This window comes from Nematolebias whitei, chromosome 10 (assembly GCF_014905685.2).
Source record: "Nematolebias whitei isolate Nwh7 chromosome 10, NemWhi1, whole genome shotgun sequence".
Lineage (NCBI taxonomy): Eukaryota > Metazoa > Chordata > Actinopteri > Cyprinodontiformes > Rivulidae > Nematolebias > Nematolebias whitei.
This window is the reverse complement of record NC_056507.1, coordinates 12,444,708-12,460,414: the sequence shown is the minus strand read 5'-3', so window position 1 is coordinate 12,460,414 and position 15,707 is coordinate 12,444,708. Positions and strand designations below refer to the sequence as shown.

Here is a 15,707-nt window from a genome sequence, read left to right as displayed (position 1 = left end):
TTATTGTTTTAGTGGATCGTTTAGTTTCCATTCAACTGTTTTTGTTTGTGACTGAAATTTAATAAAGATTTTATATTTGAAAGAGATATGCTTAATTACAGTGAAAACAACTTCAGCAGATTTAATTATGTGCAGAAATCTCATCAGTCCTAAATGCAGGCAGCGCCAACTTCACCGTTTTACCTTCTTCTTTGTAAATTTGCTTCAAGAATTGGCACTTTATCACATGTATTAAAAAATTGAGTTAGTTCACTGTTTATTTTCACAAATTTCTGAAAATTTTGTTGAAACTCATGGATAATCTTGATGGAAATTCTGTTAGAGCAGTTCCACAAGCTGAATAACTGAAATTTTATCTATAATTAACATAAATATAGGCAAATTATTACAAGAATATATTTTATAATGAGTTCTACAATTTTTTTGTTGAACCATGAGCATATTTACAAGCGGCAGACATTGTTACTGAAGCTCCACTCAAGCAGTTCATTAGTGGGAGGAAAATCGCATTTGTTATTCTCTAGATGCCAATATTCTAATTTTTATTTAGACTAAATTAGCCCTAAAATACAAACCTAAAAGCCAGAGAATCACTCGACATAGTGCCCCATCCCAAAGCTGAGTGTCAAAGCACCTAGTGGGAGAACAGAAATGCTCGAGTCTTTGCCAGGCTAGTGAGTGATGGTCCTCCATAGAGATGATAATAAATAGAGCTCTAATTAAAGAATTTCACCTCTCACCCTTATTCTATATTTCACACACACCAAATATAAAACACACTCACACATACATTAGAGATTACTCAGTAAAACAAACAGTTTTCTGAAGCTGAACTTGTTCATTTGACTTGTTTTGTTGTCCATTTCCCCTCTGTACACTAATTTGTGCATTTTAAAATCACACAAACACAGGTGTTGAAGCCCCCCACCCCCCATCCTTCTGTTCCCTCAGTGGTCTCCCTCTCATCTTACATTGGCTCTATCTGCTGAGTGATGCGTCTCTGCGTCAGCTGGATCACAGCCCGCACACATGGTCTCTGAAACATCAGAAACCTCATCACTCGCTCAGTAAAACGCACTGTTTGTTTTGCCGTTATGGTCCTCATGCAGTGAGCCTCACTTCTGGTATTTTAAAACATTTTAAGTCTGTTTATATGGCACCAACTCAGCAAAAGTCATGTAATGTCACCATACAGAAAGCATAACCATGTCTAATTCTAATCTGAATACATGCACAGTTCAGGAAATTTCTAATCCAGTCCCTTTGGAGTTATGAAATGCAGTTTTGTTAAATGTTTTCTTGCTTAGGAGAGCAGTGAATTAAAATCTAAATTGTGCTTTTGTCCTGAGCATGCATGAGGTGAGAGGAATCCTCAAGCAAAATGAAGTCTCCAGCAGCAGCAGTTTTAAATTGGACGCAATCTTTCCCACTTAATTGGAAATTGACATGACAGGAAAGCTGCAGAGTCAAACACAGAAGCAACATATCAAGAATACCTGGTGCCGGGGGTGGGGATGAGATGAAGAAAAAAAAAGACAATTATTCACCGCTTTCTCAGTCTAGCATCCAAAATAATACCCACACAGAAAGCTTGCACACTAAATCCTATGTGTTATTTATTTTTTCATTCAACCTTTATTTATATAGGTCAGTCTCATTGAGCCTTGAGGACTCATTTACAAGAGAGAGCTGTTTTTAACAAAGAATGATGACAACAGTAGACAATCATAAAAGAAGGCATATAAATTGAAAAAATAAATGGAAGAAAATTATATTAAAAAACGAAACAAAAACAGCTACATTGTAAAGCGAATATACTGTATATGGTAAACAGTGCACACAGTATAAATACAGTCAATATAAACAGTATAAATGGCATACATATACAGTACATATATGTATACTTATATGTATACAGTATAAACAGTATAAATATAAACAGTCTATATCAGGACTATTTGACTGGCAGCCCGCAGGCCATTTCCGGCCCGGGGGTGACTTAAATCTGGCAACTTCATAAAAAAACCAAACCAATTGGGGTGGGGGGTGGGGGGGGGGGGGTTATACTGTTTGGGTTCTGTTTATTGCATGCAATGCAATAAAATAAATCAACCAAAATCTTTACTGACGGATGAAAAGCTCCAAATCAGTGCAAAAAGTACAAAATTTGTGAACACCTGCGCAGCTTAAAGTTAAAGTAATTAAATTAAAATGTAACCACATAGTGACTGTGCTTAATATAAGAAAATACTACAATTGCTAAAAGGGTTTTGAATATTTTTATGTTAAGTTTAAACCCTATTTTTTCCTCCTTCGTGTAGGACTACATAGAAACAGAACGACTGCTGGCCTATGATAACGTCAACCAGGAAGCGTTGCTTTCTTACGCCCGTGAAGCTGCTGACTTTGGCACCAACTACGAGCTGCCGTCGCTGGACTACGCCATCAACCACTATGGACAGCCGGACGTAGCCATGTTCGACTTCACCTGCATGTACGCTTCAGAAAACGCTGCCCTAATCAGGGAGAAACATGGACACCAGCTACTGGTCGCGCTGGTGGGAGACAGCCTTCTGGAGGTATGAGAAGCTGTGTGTGGGTAAGTGTTGTCAGGGTTGGCCTTCATTGTGTTTTTACTGGCATCATCATCATGTTCTCTGCTTACAGCCCTTCTGGCCGATGGGAACGGGCTGTGCTCGGGGTTTTCTGGCTGCATTCGACACTGTTTGGATGGTGAGGGGCTGGGCACAGGGAAAGAACTCCCTGGAGGTACTGGCAGAGAGGTGAGCCCTACTTCCAGTAACTTGATATGAGGACTTAATTTTTTTTAACAATATTCAGACAGCTGTTTATTTACAGTTAGTGTAAAGGTTCCAGTTCAGAGCATACTGACTGGAGCTACAAATCATTTGAAAATCTGACATCTGTGTCAGTTTGCTGTAGATTTTCCCAGAAGAATTTCTCATGTAGACTGGAGGTTTTCTTCTTCATCCATGCTCAGACTTGAGTCTAAACCAAAACAAATTATTTTTCGTACATATTTTTATTTGTTAATTCATATTTTTGTTTATATTTTCTTAGCTGAGGAGAACACTTCGCCTGAGTATGCTACACATGTTTTAAATGGTTTTAGCTGACAATTTGTGTGACTGCAGTTGGGGTTGTAAATTATTAGTCTTGTTTTTATGTATGCCTCAAATCAAGTTTATCTTTACCCACTTCTTTCTTTTTGGGTTGCAGGGTTCACTGGTGCCCATGTCCAGCCATAAATATCTTTTTTTTTTTTTTATCACTTTGGGTGAAATTTGGATTACAGCAGTGGTTAAAATGGTACAACTACACAAGACAAGACACAAAATGCTGCCAACCACTCCACCAAATTCAACTACAAAAGTGTGCTCACTTCAATTTCAATAGTAAGAAAATAACCAAAAAATGGCTACCTATATGCCAGAGAGGGTTTAGCTAATTAATTGCATTTATTGCACTTGGAACAAATGAAAATTCATATTTACCGCACTTTGCCTTACTGGTACTCATCCTCGACCAGATGGAAAATTAGAAAATGTGGTCATTTCTGGGTAAAATTGACTATGCTTAAATTTCTGTTTGTTCCAAATTCCTGTAAAGGACCATTGCTGCATGCCAATAATCTCACTGCCTGTATTCACAATATGCTATGCACTTCCTTTGTGCAGTGAGAGGTTACATACCAAGAGACATGGGAACTGGTTAAAACAGTTAGTTCCCATTGAGCTTCGAAGACTCATTTGCAAGAGAGACCTGTTAATTAATTGACACTTTTCAGTGTTTGGTCTACTCAAAAAGCTCTGAGTCTGCACCAAAGGCAGTCTTTGCACGCTCTCATATGCAGATATATTTTCAGGTGTCACCTAGAAATGCACAGTTGTGTTTTAAAGGCTGTGACTTCAAAGGCTCAGCCTGTGTGCAAGCTTAGACATGAAGTTAACATCCAAAAATTGTCTTTTAAAACAGATTTTGTTCTCTAATAACTAGTATTTGTTTAATATTTGTACACATTATAAAACTAATCACATATGAAAGTGTTACCGGTAATGCTCTGGCTCCACTTGCCAACTTTAAACACATTACTGTAACTAACTGTGGTTCAGATCTTTAACTTTGAAGTGACTGAATGTAATTTTAAACCGGAAATCTTCTTTTTTTCTCAGGGAGAGTATTTACCGTCTGCTGCCTCAGACCACACCAGAGAACATCAGTAAAAACTTTGAGCAGTACACCATAGATCCATCTACACGTTACCCAAACCTAAACTCCAACTGTGTCCGTCCACATCAGGTGAGTCTCTGACCCCAGCGTTGTCTGAAACATCTCACAACAGAAATAAGAAGTAATATGTACTTTTTAAATTGGTTCTTACCTCTTTTATGTGGCTTTGTGTTTATTTCAGGTGCGTCATCTGTTCATTGATGGTCAGCAGGACTCAGGTCTGCTTGATAAACGAGGGCCGACACGAAGATCAGTCAACCTGTTCAGAAAAGGTGAATGTTTCCCTGAAACTCTACTCAAGTCACCAAAAATACGTCTATTTTTTGGCTTTGGCCACTGAAAACATCGGGTACCTGCAGTGATGTCCAGTTTAGTCTTTTAAAATCGTCTTTAAAAATAAATCTTCAACCTTTTAAAGTTTATTTTTATGTATTTAACTTGGTTTTTTTTTTATAAATTTTTCTTCAGTCCTGATTAGAAACGTTGCATGTCATTACAGTGTGACCTTAAAACAATTGAGAACCCAAAAGAAATGTAAGGGAAAATAATAAGAATAAGTATCAAACTTACTGGTAAAACTATCTAGCTCAAGCATATTAACTGCATCTGAATGTCATTTCGTTAAAAAAGGTAAAAATTCTGCAAAATTTTGACCAATGGCTTGAGGGATGACTTATCCTTCCACTTTACGACAAGTTTTCAGCTAACAGCTTTTTGGAAATCAACTTTTTGGAGTTAAAATTCTGTTTTATGTCTCTCAGTGTTGTTATTTTTTTATATTTTTCCCATAAATTCAACTAAAGGAATTGGACCAAATTGTTTCTATAATTGGATGCTGGTATCAAAGAGCCTAAAGACCACATTAGATTTTTTTTTTAATATCTGAGTTATCTGTTATGAGTTGACAAAACACTTGTTCATGCCTAGAGTTTAATAAATGTGTTGCTGATCAGGGTTGGATTAAAAGATCAGAAGAACAGATACAAGGACCGAAGGCAAATGAGTCAAATATCAGACAATGACCAGAAGAAAACTTTAAAAGAGCTTCAGAAAGGTTGACGATATATCGACCGACGATACTGCACAGTATTCTTTAAGTTCTTTGACAAAATTATAAATAAGCTTACTTTTATAGGTAATAAAAGCTTAAACGCCATCTTTGCAAAGAAGCTAAGTTTCAAGGAGAAAGTCTGACAGACCTCAGCTCAGAGTGGAAAATGTGTTATTTGTGGGGGGGTTATTTTCCTGACCCTTCCCTGCAGGCATCAACAATACAGCTGGATAAAACGGCACTCACCTGAGGGCTAAACAGGACGTGCGCTGACCTGAGATGCTCAAACAGATGTAAAGTGGATTTAAAGAGACTTTATTGACAATAAACCATCACAATATGGCATCTGTTTTATTTACACACTGGAAGCAACAGTAATTTAATTTAGTTATTTTTAAAAATATAAGCGTGAATGCTGATTCTGATTTCTGTTTTTTTTTATTGTTTATTTTAGTTAGCATTTTGCTTCTTTAAGCTTTTTGCTTGCCCTTTACTACTTAGGTTTAAGGTAAAATGTTGCTCTGTTTAGCTTTTAGCCACTGGTTTACTGTTTTTAGCTTTTGGCATTATTTTGCTTATTTTAGTCCATTTTGATTTCTTAAGCAAATCAACAAATAGAAAATGAAGTTGCATCAAAATGCTTCAAACATAAAATAAAAGCTGAGAAACACAGAAAGCTGACTTTCACTTATGAACTTTTGGAGCTAAAACTACTGCAGACCAGTTAATCAGCTTTGTAGTACAACTCAAAAATGATGATTATGGTATTTATTAAGTTGGTTTTATTCTGCTTATTCATTATTTTTCCATTTGGGCGTGTTCAAACAGTCTGCTCTGTTCTCTGAGGTGTAAATCCTGACCTGTGCAGGCAACCCTTTTAACCTTTAGGTCAGCTTGTAGCTTTCACTGTGGACAGTGGATCTACTTGTTCATCTCACATGGCTTGAGTCCAGAAGAACCTGCAGTTCAAACATTTCACGGTGTCAACACCATTTCAGAAACTTTCCAACCCTGACAAAAATAAATCCCTCAGGGGAAAATATAACGTTTCTGGCATGAAAATGCTCTTTCCTTTGATGCTGTGTGGTATTCTTTAAAAGGCAGCAATGACTGACATGCTGCTCCTCTCATGCAGAGTCCGAGGTCCGACCCAGCCGCCTGCTGACCTGGTGTCAGGGGCAAACCCAGGGATACAGGGGGGTGGATGTCACCAACCTCACCTCCTCCTGGAGGAACGGCCTGGCTCTGTGCGCCCTCATCCACGGCCAGAGGCCTCATCTGATGTAAGAACGTGCACACACAGGGTGTAAACCAGAAAGTTTTAATCAAGTCAAGTCAATTTATTTATAAAGCACATTTAAAAACATTAAATTGTAACCAAAGCGCTGCACAACAATAATAAAATAAGACAAAGGCAGAAATAAAAACAACAAAACATAACTTTAATTAAAATCATTTATTCTGTTTCAGGTTTATTTTCAGAGACGGGATCATATAGAAATTCTTATTCTGTGCGTCTTTCTCTAACCTGTGACGTAAAATAAAAAAGTTGTTGAGAGACAATGTTAACAAAATACGAAGGCAGTTTTTTATGTGCAAACATAACTGTTCAAACGTTGAACATAATTGTTTTTCTTGTCCTGTTTTATGATCTCCTCATCTTAATTTCAGCGACTTTGACTCTCTGAATGAGGAGGATGTGGCGGGGAACAACCAGCTGGCGTTTAACGTGGCCGAGCGAGAGTTCGGCATCCAGCCGGTGACCACAGGGAAGGAGATGGCAGCGAACGCTGAACCCGACAAGCTGCTGATGGTCCTTTATCTCTCCAAGTTCTTCGAAGCCTTCAGGAAGTCGCCGCTGAACAACAGCGGTCAGAGTCTTCACTGTTACCTGTTCCAAAAAGACTGGTCTGTCTTATGAGACTGGGTTCAACTAATTAATACATGTTGAATGTTATTCACCTCCTGAGTGAGCATTTTAGTTTTTAGTGTCAGGATGTTTCGAGTCAAATCAGTAAAGTTGGTTCATTCAACAAACAGCATGACAGACTCAGAGTGCATCAGGTCTACAGAAGGAACAGAACACTTCAGAACCTGGAGTTCTGTGGACAACTTTTCGTTTGAATCTGCAGCTTCTTGTTGCACAACTGTGGTCGGGTCAGTCGCTCCCAGAGACTGGACTGGTATGCGTGCTATGCATGTGGAACCTTATCCAGTCACATCCAGAGGCGTTCCTCCACAGAAGCTGCTGTGTCAGCTCGTTCCACATGCCGTGCATTAATGTCAGCCTGCAGCAGACTTCTGTGTCACCACAGCGATCCTCTCCTCTGACAGACGCAGAGACAGCTCATTTTCAATTTTGACCCGCCATAATGTTTGCACTTCAGGTTCTGGTGCTGCTACAACAGCTTTGTGTTAATTAAGAATGCTGCAGTTACGTTGCAAAATCACAAAGATGGTCATTCACGTGGCTCGAGTTTCCTTTTGGTTTACTTTGTTTACATTGAGTGCGTACCTGCATTTTAGAGTTGCCTATCACTATATCTGGAAAGCTACCGGAGTAAACTGTCTTACCATTCAGTATAGTTCAAAATGTTCAATTGTTTACTTTGCAGTGACAATCTTTTAAAATATATTTTATTTATATCTGTATTTTGAAGTGGAGTACAGTAGTCCCTCGTTACTTTGTGGTTTGTTTATCGGGGACTCGCTCTGTCGCGGTTTTTCTAAATAAGATTGTACATGACACACAATTGGCTGACTGATGGATGAGGCACACAATCAGCATGGAATTTTTATTTAAAATAAATTATTTAAAATTATTTAGCACCTGTGTGCAGCCCGAGCTGCAGAAGAAGCTTCCTCCTGCAGCTGATCAGCTGATCTCCGCTCTGCAGCGGAGAATCAGAATGCTTTTTATTATCCTTGCACAGTAAAATACAACAAAATTACTTTCCGTACAGTCATCCTAATGATGGACAGAAGTGTACAGGGGGCTGCAGCTTCTAAGATATGCTGCCCCTGTTGCTTAGATAAGAAAAAGGGAAGAAAACATAAGGAGAGAGATAAAAAAAAGATCTCTCACACCGTGTTCTTGACAGGGCACGGTTTGAGGCATAAAAAAAAATCTACCACATCAAAGCAACATAAATAGACATCACAAGACAAAGAGCAAAGCAGAGACGGAGCAGAGGACACGTCTGCCTTCCACCAAGAGCAAGCAAGAAAAAGAAAAGTGGGCGTGGCCAAGAGCAGCAGGTGGCAGAGAGCTGAAATCATGACATTTTGTGCTCTTTTAGAGCGTTTAGAGTTTAGAAACATTGTTTAGAATATTGCAAGAGTGTGGAAAGTATATACTATTCCTACTTTGCGGTTTTTCACTTATCACGGGGCTTCAGGGTACGGAACCCCCGCGATAAACGAGGGACTACTGTACCTCCATAAACTCTGCATTCACTAATATCTCATAAGTTATCTGAGTTCATTCAAATCACTTATCACTTCTTATTTGTGTGTTTGTCTTCCAGTTTGTAAACAAGCAGATGAAAACGGTGAAGAATATGAATCTAAAACCAACCACAAACTGCTGAACCTGCCTCAGCCCAGGAAGAGGATACCCAGGGTAAAATAAAAACCCCATTACCTTTTCCTCCTCTCTCTGTGTAATCAGTTTACTGTAAGGATAAGACAGCTTCATGCCTTTATGTGATTGCCAGGTGTGTACTTATTTAAATATAAACTTTCGATTAAGTGAGAAAACTAACCTAAAGACTGAGGCGATGTTTGCAAATCAGCATTAATGTTAAATCTACAAGATTTTCTGCTCTTAGTCAATGGAGCGTTTAATCAGATTCCTCATTTCTTGGCGTGGTCAGTGCATAGACAAAACAGTAAATGTATTTGTTTTATTTATATTTACATGTGCATATTCTAATTAAGTTTTTATGACATTTTATTAATAAGATGAAGATTACAGCAGAGTTTTCCCTTATTGCTTTAGAGTAGTGAATAAGATTTTGCAAGAACTAAGAAGTAAATTTCCCCCAAAGGAATATAAAAATAAATTTTAACTAATTGTAATCTTTAACGGCTGTGTGAGCAGATCATTCTGTTCTCGTTTGTCCCAGGACGATAAGAAACTGGAGGATGACTCTGTCCACAAGAGACGACGAAGGGGGAGCAATTACCTCACAGAGGTGGGTTTATTCAAGCTCAAATATCTGTCTTAACTTTAACATCTTCAAAAAAACAACTTTAACATCTTCACTTCCTCTCTGAACGGCTGTGCGTCCCATCAGCTGTCCTGCCACAGTGCGCCTCCTGCTGGAGAAGATGGAGAGCTGCGGGAGAACAAGGTCCGCTCCATGGCCACTCAGCTGCTGGCCAAGTTTGAAGAAAACTCCTCAACAGCAAAGATGCACACCAAGGTGAGAGCACGAGGTCGCGTGCGCAATAAAAATATTTATAACTGAAGTATTCAGGGTGGTCTGGGTTTGTATGGGTCGTAAAAAGTGCTTTTTGGTGTTTTGTTTCTGTTTTGAACAAAACGTTTTAACGAATCCCTTTATTTGAAAAGGTGCAACAAGTGTCAGTAAACTTAGTAAAATATTTAGTTTTTATTGTTGCCTTTCTGGAAAAGTTTTAGTAAAAAAATTAAATAGCTGAACTCAGAGTAAAATGGAAGTCCTCAAGCATGAATAATAAATAAATTGAATCATGTAGGGATGAAGTAAATGTTTGTGGAAATAATGAAATCAGCTGTTGTCACCTCTCGACTGGACGACTCGACCCGACTCAGAATCAGTTATGAACATTATTTATCAGTGTTGTTTTAAAGTTTATTTATTTATCGTTTTTTACTGTGTTTTATTTTTATAATGTCCTGCTTTTATAGTCAAATCAAATCCAATTTTTCATTTGTTTTTAATTCAAACGTAGCCAAAAATAAGTATTGCTATTGCTTAAAGTATGCTTTAAGTATGCTCTCATTTTCTTTTACTGGATTAAAACTTGGTTTATTGAAAATTTTATACAACTTTTTCAGTTTTAAAATTTTGTGCTCTATTGCTTTTATGTCGAGACATTTTCTTCTCCTTTCATTTCATTTCTGTTCCTCTCTTCTCTTTTCCTTTTCTCCTTTCATTTCCTCTCCTTCTTTCATTTCCTTTCCTTTCTGCTCTTCTCCTTTTGTTTTCATTTCCTCTCCTTTCATTTCCTTTCCTCTCTTCTCATTTAATCTCCTTTCCTTTCCTCTCCTTTCATTTCCTTTCCTCTCTTCTCTTTTCCTCTCCTCTCCATTCCTTTCCTTTCTTCTCATTTTGTCTCCTCTCCTTTCCCTTCCTCTCCATTCCTTTCCTCTCCTCTTCTTTTCTTTTCCTTGATATCCTTTCCTTTCAGAACTTGTCCAGTCCATCCTCTTCTCCTCCTCTGTCACCTTCCTCCACCCCATCATTCTCCGATGAGGAAGATGAGGAGACAGAAAACCCCCGTTTTGCCAAACCCAAAGATTCACCTTGTCTCCGTCCTCCTCCTCCTCCTCGCCCCAAGTGGCAGGTACTCTGAGCGGTGAACTTCTACACAACGTTTAGAGCTTAGAGTGGTGCTTTGAATGTAATCAGTACCTTCTGTGTGAGTTCTGTTTCTCCTCTGGTTTCCAGCCTTCTGTTTACCTTCGTTTACTGGAGAACCCCAGCTCTGTGGTTCAGCAAACCAGTTCCTTCTCCTCTCCTGAGTCGTCTTACAGTCAGAGCAGCCACAGTCGTTCTCCGTCACCGCTGCGCTCTAAAAGCCCTTTAAGTGCTCCTCGCTCTCCTGACTCTGCAACTCGTTGTTTCTCAGTTTCTGCTTCAGATGCTGATCTGTCCTCTGACGTGTCGGAGCAGCAGGTGAATTTCAGCCCACGTCTGAAGCAGGTGTTTTTTTGTATCACTCCCTTCTGTATGACCTCCTCCTGCTTTCCCCTCAGAGCAAAAATCAAAAGTTGTCGGCTGGAGCATTTTCCCGGAGGAGTATAAAAGAGAGAGCTGTCCTCCTCTCCTCCATGTTTCACGGGTCCAACAAACCACCCGCTGCTCTGTGTGGTTCACAGGTTGTGTATCAAACAAGAGAACATATTCATACCTGAACAACATCACTGGATGTGGCAGCATGAGCATGATTTTAGTCACTTTCATTTTTATAGACTATCAGATTCATTGTCTGAACGCTGACTCAGCATTTATTTTTGCTTTCTTGGCTTTTATTTTTCCATACAAGTTTTTTACAGTCGAACTGCTTCTACTTCGTGCCTCTTTAGCCATTCATACACCAAAATGTTCAACTCGGTTCAGGAAAAGGCTGCCATCACTGCTGTACTTTTCAAAGTAACTTGTTTTAAAATATTTTTCTCACAGAAAAACAGAGATACAGTATATGTTTAGTTCTTTCAAAACCGCTTCCCCATACTGGCTCTATTTTTGTCTTTTGATGCTACTTTCAGATATTAGCTTACATTTTGCAACTTTTAGCATTTAGCCAACCTTTTGATGCTTTTACCTTTTAGTTTGTTTTTTGCTGCATTTAGTTTTTGGCTAGCCTTTTGCTACTTTAAGCTAGCTCATTTTCCTTTTAAGTTCTATAGCATTTAGCTACCACAAAACTCAGTCTCACTTTAAAAACTCTGTTTCAGCTTCTTCAGCAAATAAAAACAAAATAGCTCAGTGCTCAGCGTTCACACTGCATGTTCACAGGAAATGGTTTTCTTTCAGTTAATTATTTAAAACTTTTAATTCTTGTTCCTTCCAAAGCCACATCATCTAAGGGTAATATTTATGGTGTTTGGCTGCATGTACATATATTTGATTTGGACACAGAATTTGTTTGACCTTCACTTTTGGGTCTTGTTCTTTACATTTAAATACATTTGTTATCCTCATCCTTTAATATCTGTCTGGCTCCACTTCTATAGGAGGAATTATCAGCTTCATCTTCTACATCACCTCCTCCTCCTCTTCTGTCTATATCTAAGAGCTCCGGACTGTACCCTGCGGTCCACCCTGTCCCTGATCTGACCGTCCAGGCCGGTTTTTCTCCTGAGCATCTGGACAAAATTCCCTCATCCTCTCCTCTGTCCTACACCAACTCTGAAAACACTGAGCAAACGTCCCTTCTTTGTGCTGAGTCCTCTGCTCCCGACAATGAAACATCTTCCATGTCTTTGTCTCACACCGATGCGAGTCAGAGCAGCTCCACTTCTTGTGATGCTGAAAGGAGAAATGAGAGTTCGCTGAATAAGTTGGAACATGAGAACCTTCACGGAAATGCTCAGCAGTTATTTCTTACTAGCAAAACAACTGAAAAGGATTACCTGAAGGTACAAGTTTCTCTTACATAACACTGATGATTGTTTCATTTCTTTGCAACTCTCACATAAACACACACACAAAAAAAGTTTAAACCTAAAACACAAAATTAAATTTTGAGTTAACCTGTTTCGATGCCAAATGTGTTTCAAACACATGGATTGGTGCTAGCATTTTCATTTTTCTTTGCTGTAATAAATGATAGTCACAAACTTTATGATACTAACATTGTGATAAATATACAGAATTATGGATACCTATAAAATACTTTTTGTGTAATAAATATTCCTAATAAAAATGCAAGATTGTGCAGCATATCACCACAAATACCGTATTTTCCACCATATAAGTCACATCTTTTTGCATAAAATTGCAAGTTCTGCGACTTATACACCGAAGCGACTAATATACTTTTTCCCTAATATTTATAACCCAATTTTTGACTTTGAAATATTCATTCATAGACATGAATCGGTAAATATTACCAGTTGCAGCCACTAGAGGGCCCTCTAGGCTTTTATATGTTGTTCCTCTATCCCGCTAACAGAAAATCCTATTTTGCAGATTACAAACTGCAGGTACCGGTAATAAAAATATGCAGCCCAAAACGGTAATCAAGCAGCAGAAAGAACGTTTGTAACGCGCCGCGTCAGCAGTGATGCATAATAGATGCGACTTATATGGCGAAGCAACATATTTATGTTTTTTTCCACTTTATTAGACATTTTTGGACTGATGGCCCTATACACCAGTGCGACTTGTACATCGGAAAGTACAGTATGCAAAAGTGTAGAAAGCAAACAGTATGTTATGAATTATGTTAGCTGAAACAAAATTCTGATATTTTGATACGCAGTATATATATATTAATACTACAATAATATTTAAGTTCATCACTTCATGTATATTCTCTCATATAAATTTCTGAAGGCAAACCTTTAGAAAGGAGCTAAAATATTAATTTTGTCAGTTTTCCAGATTTTTATTTAGAAAACTGTTTCAATTTACCCTGAATTCATGGCAACTTCCTCACTCGTACTTTGTGCAACAGATTAAAGAGCAGGTCTATGAACAGTTGTCCAATTGATCCTCGTTTTGCTGTTCATTTAGTGTGCTGGGAGCTGCGACGAAGAGTGCGCCACAAGAAACGCTCCTAAATCAGTCGTTGGCTCTGAGAGTTGTCCCTCCGCAGCTCCTAGTTACAGTAAAGAGGTACAAGTCGATACCTCAATCCTAAAATCTGCTCTCTACCTCAGGTTGGACATTATGGCTTCCATTTTTCTGTAACCTCCTCCCTTTTTATTTTCCCCTCACCTGTTAGCGTACAGTTGGGAAGGTTTCCTCAGCCATTGATGCTAAAGCTCAGATTCTGGCCGTCCTTTATGAGACAGACCACAGGCCCAATGCCCCACCGGTAAGATGTTTGTGGGTGCAGAAGAAGCTAACCCAGAATGAATGGCGCTTTTAAAGTGATAAAGCTTAAATACCAGCATTGCTACATTTGATGCTAACACTTTGACTTGTGTGGCTTTAGTTTCCTAACCAGGAAGTGTGTTTTTAACACATGGGAAACGAGGATTTGTGTATTTGTACGTTAACCTTTTTATTCTATACAAGCTTGCAGATATTCCCAGCTTGCCTGAGACACGCTCTCTGCTGAGGTCCTACAGCTTGGCTCTGGACGGGTTGTGTTCAGACTCCCTAAAGAATGCAGATAAAAGGGGTACAAGGAGGTGTCTGGACCCCTCCTAAAATAAACTAAGTGCGCGATGAGGCAGTGCAGAACTGTTCAGCGTGATCCGATCACAGTCAAACAGCTGAAAATATTTTAAACAGATCTGATCTGTCCAGTTTGAGACTGACGCAGTTTCGTACTGTTTTAGCTTCATGTAGTGTCACTACTTTTACCTTGTTGTCCCCTGTCGCAGGTCAAAGAGGGGGAATTGGAAACATATTGAAATAAGTGCGATAATGACGTCCAGTTTAGAAGATTTGAAAGAAAGAATAGAATGCATGTAAATAGTTGCGTGCAGTTTTTTTTTTATCTATCCCTACGTGTCTATTTTAACTTATTTTACTGGTTGAACTAAATAATTTAGATAATTTTAATAATTCTAATGGTTATTAAGCTGTTTTAGTGCTGTGCTGTAAATTATGTTCCTCTTAGAAGAGTTAAAAAATGTTTAGTTATCTAAGTAAAGTGAACTGACGTGTGTCTTTGTCCTTTTTATTTTATCTTAACATTTCTAGAAAACGTTTTCATCAGTCAGTTTTTTTTTTAACTTCTGTGTGTATAAGCTTTTGGCAGTGTTTTGTTTATTCATCATTTTATTGTTACACTTAAGTAAACATCTATCTGATCTGATCTTTTCATAAAGTTCTTATTATCACCATTAAAAGGATGGTTATAGCAATGTTATGTAAGTTTTTTGTTTGTTTTTTCTTTACACCTTCATGTAGCAACTAAAACTAGAAATTATACATTTAAAATGATCTTTTCTGAGAACTTTATGTTCCATTATTTTGGAGGAATGTGTTCACAGATGTGGATTATCTCGACTGACTGGGTCTTTATTATTGGGTGTTGCTTTTTGAACTAACTGACTAGCTTCAGTTTTTATTTTAACATCTTTTCACTAGTTCATACAGTTTTACTTGCGTCTCTGTGCGTTTTACTGTTATTGTTTCTTTTTTCTAGGAGGAAAGCTCTAAAACGTACGATGAAGGTGTGGCGTTTAACCCTCAGCTGTCTTCTTCCCCTCAGTGTGTGGGACGTAAGGAGTTCCCTCCTGGGCTCGGGGGCAGCGACGTCTGCCACTTCTGCTCCAAACGGGTGTACGTGATGGAGCGGCTCAGCGCTGAAGGCTTCTTCTTCCACCGCGGGTGTTTCCGCTGTCACGTCTGTAACTGCACTCTTCGTCTGGGTGGACACGCGTTTCACTCCCAAGAGGGTAAGTTTCATCCACTCTGACCTGGAAAACTCTTTTCTGCAACGAGCTCTTACGCCTCTTATTTGCCTTTCTTTAATTATATAAATTGGTATTTCCAAGGTTTTGTTTGTATTT

The 15,707-nt window shown here is 38.6% G+C and overlaps 1 protein-coding gene across 1 annotated transcript in view; it reads left to right on the top strand.

Moving 5' to 3' along the window:
* mical2b (microtubule associated monooxygenase, calponin and LIM domain containing 2b) overlaps window positions 1–15,707 on the top strand; it is a 41,301-nt gene that overhangs the window by 8,453 nt on the left and 17,141 nt on the right. The window contains exons 7-22 of the mRNA XM_037683363.1: window positions 2,322–2,579; window positions 2,668–2,783; window positions 4,194–4,320; window positions 4,433–4,523; window positions 6,438–6,585; window positions 6,974–7,173; window positions 8,830–8,924; window positions 9,430–9,498; window positions 9,601–9,735; window positions 10,700–10,855; window positions 10,960–11,187; window positions 11,268–11,393; window positions 12,249–12,653; window positions 13,753–13,854; window positions 13,964–14,056; window positions 15,407–15,593. Coding sequence (XP_037539291.1) covers window positions 2,322–2,579; window positions 2,668–2,783; window positions 4,194–4,320; window positions 4,433–4,523; window positions 6,438–6,585; window positions 6,974–7,173; window positions 8,830–8,924; window positions 9,430–9,498; window positions 9,601–9,735; window positions 10,700–10,855; window positions 10,960–11,187; window positions 11,268–11,393; window positions 12,249–12,653; window positions 13,753–13,854; window positions 13,964–14,056; window positions 15,407–15,593 — 2,536 coding nt within the window. The remainder of the gene's footprint in view (window positions 1–2,321; window positions 2,580–2,667; window positions 2,784–4,193; window positions 4,321–4,432; window positions 4,524–6,437; window positions 6,586–6,973; window positions 7,174–8,829; window positions 8,925–9,429; window positions 9,499–9,600; window positions 9,736–10,699; window positions 10,856–10,959; window positions 11,188–11,267; window positions 11,394–12,248; window positions 12,654–13,752; window positions 13,855–13,963; window positions 14,057–15,406; window positions 15,594–15,707) is intronic.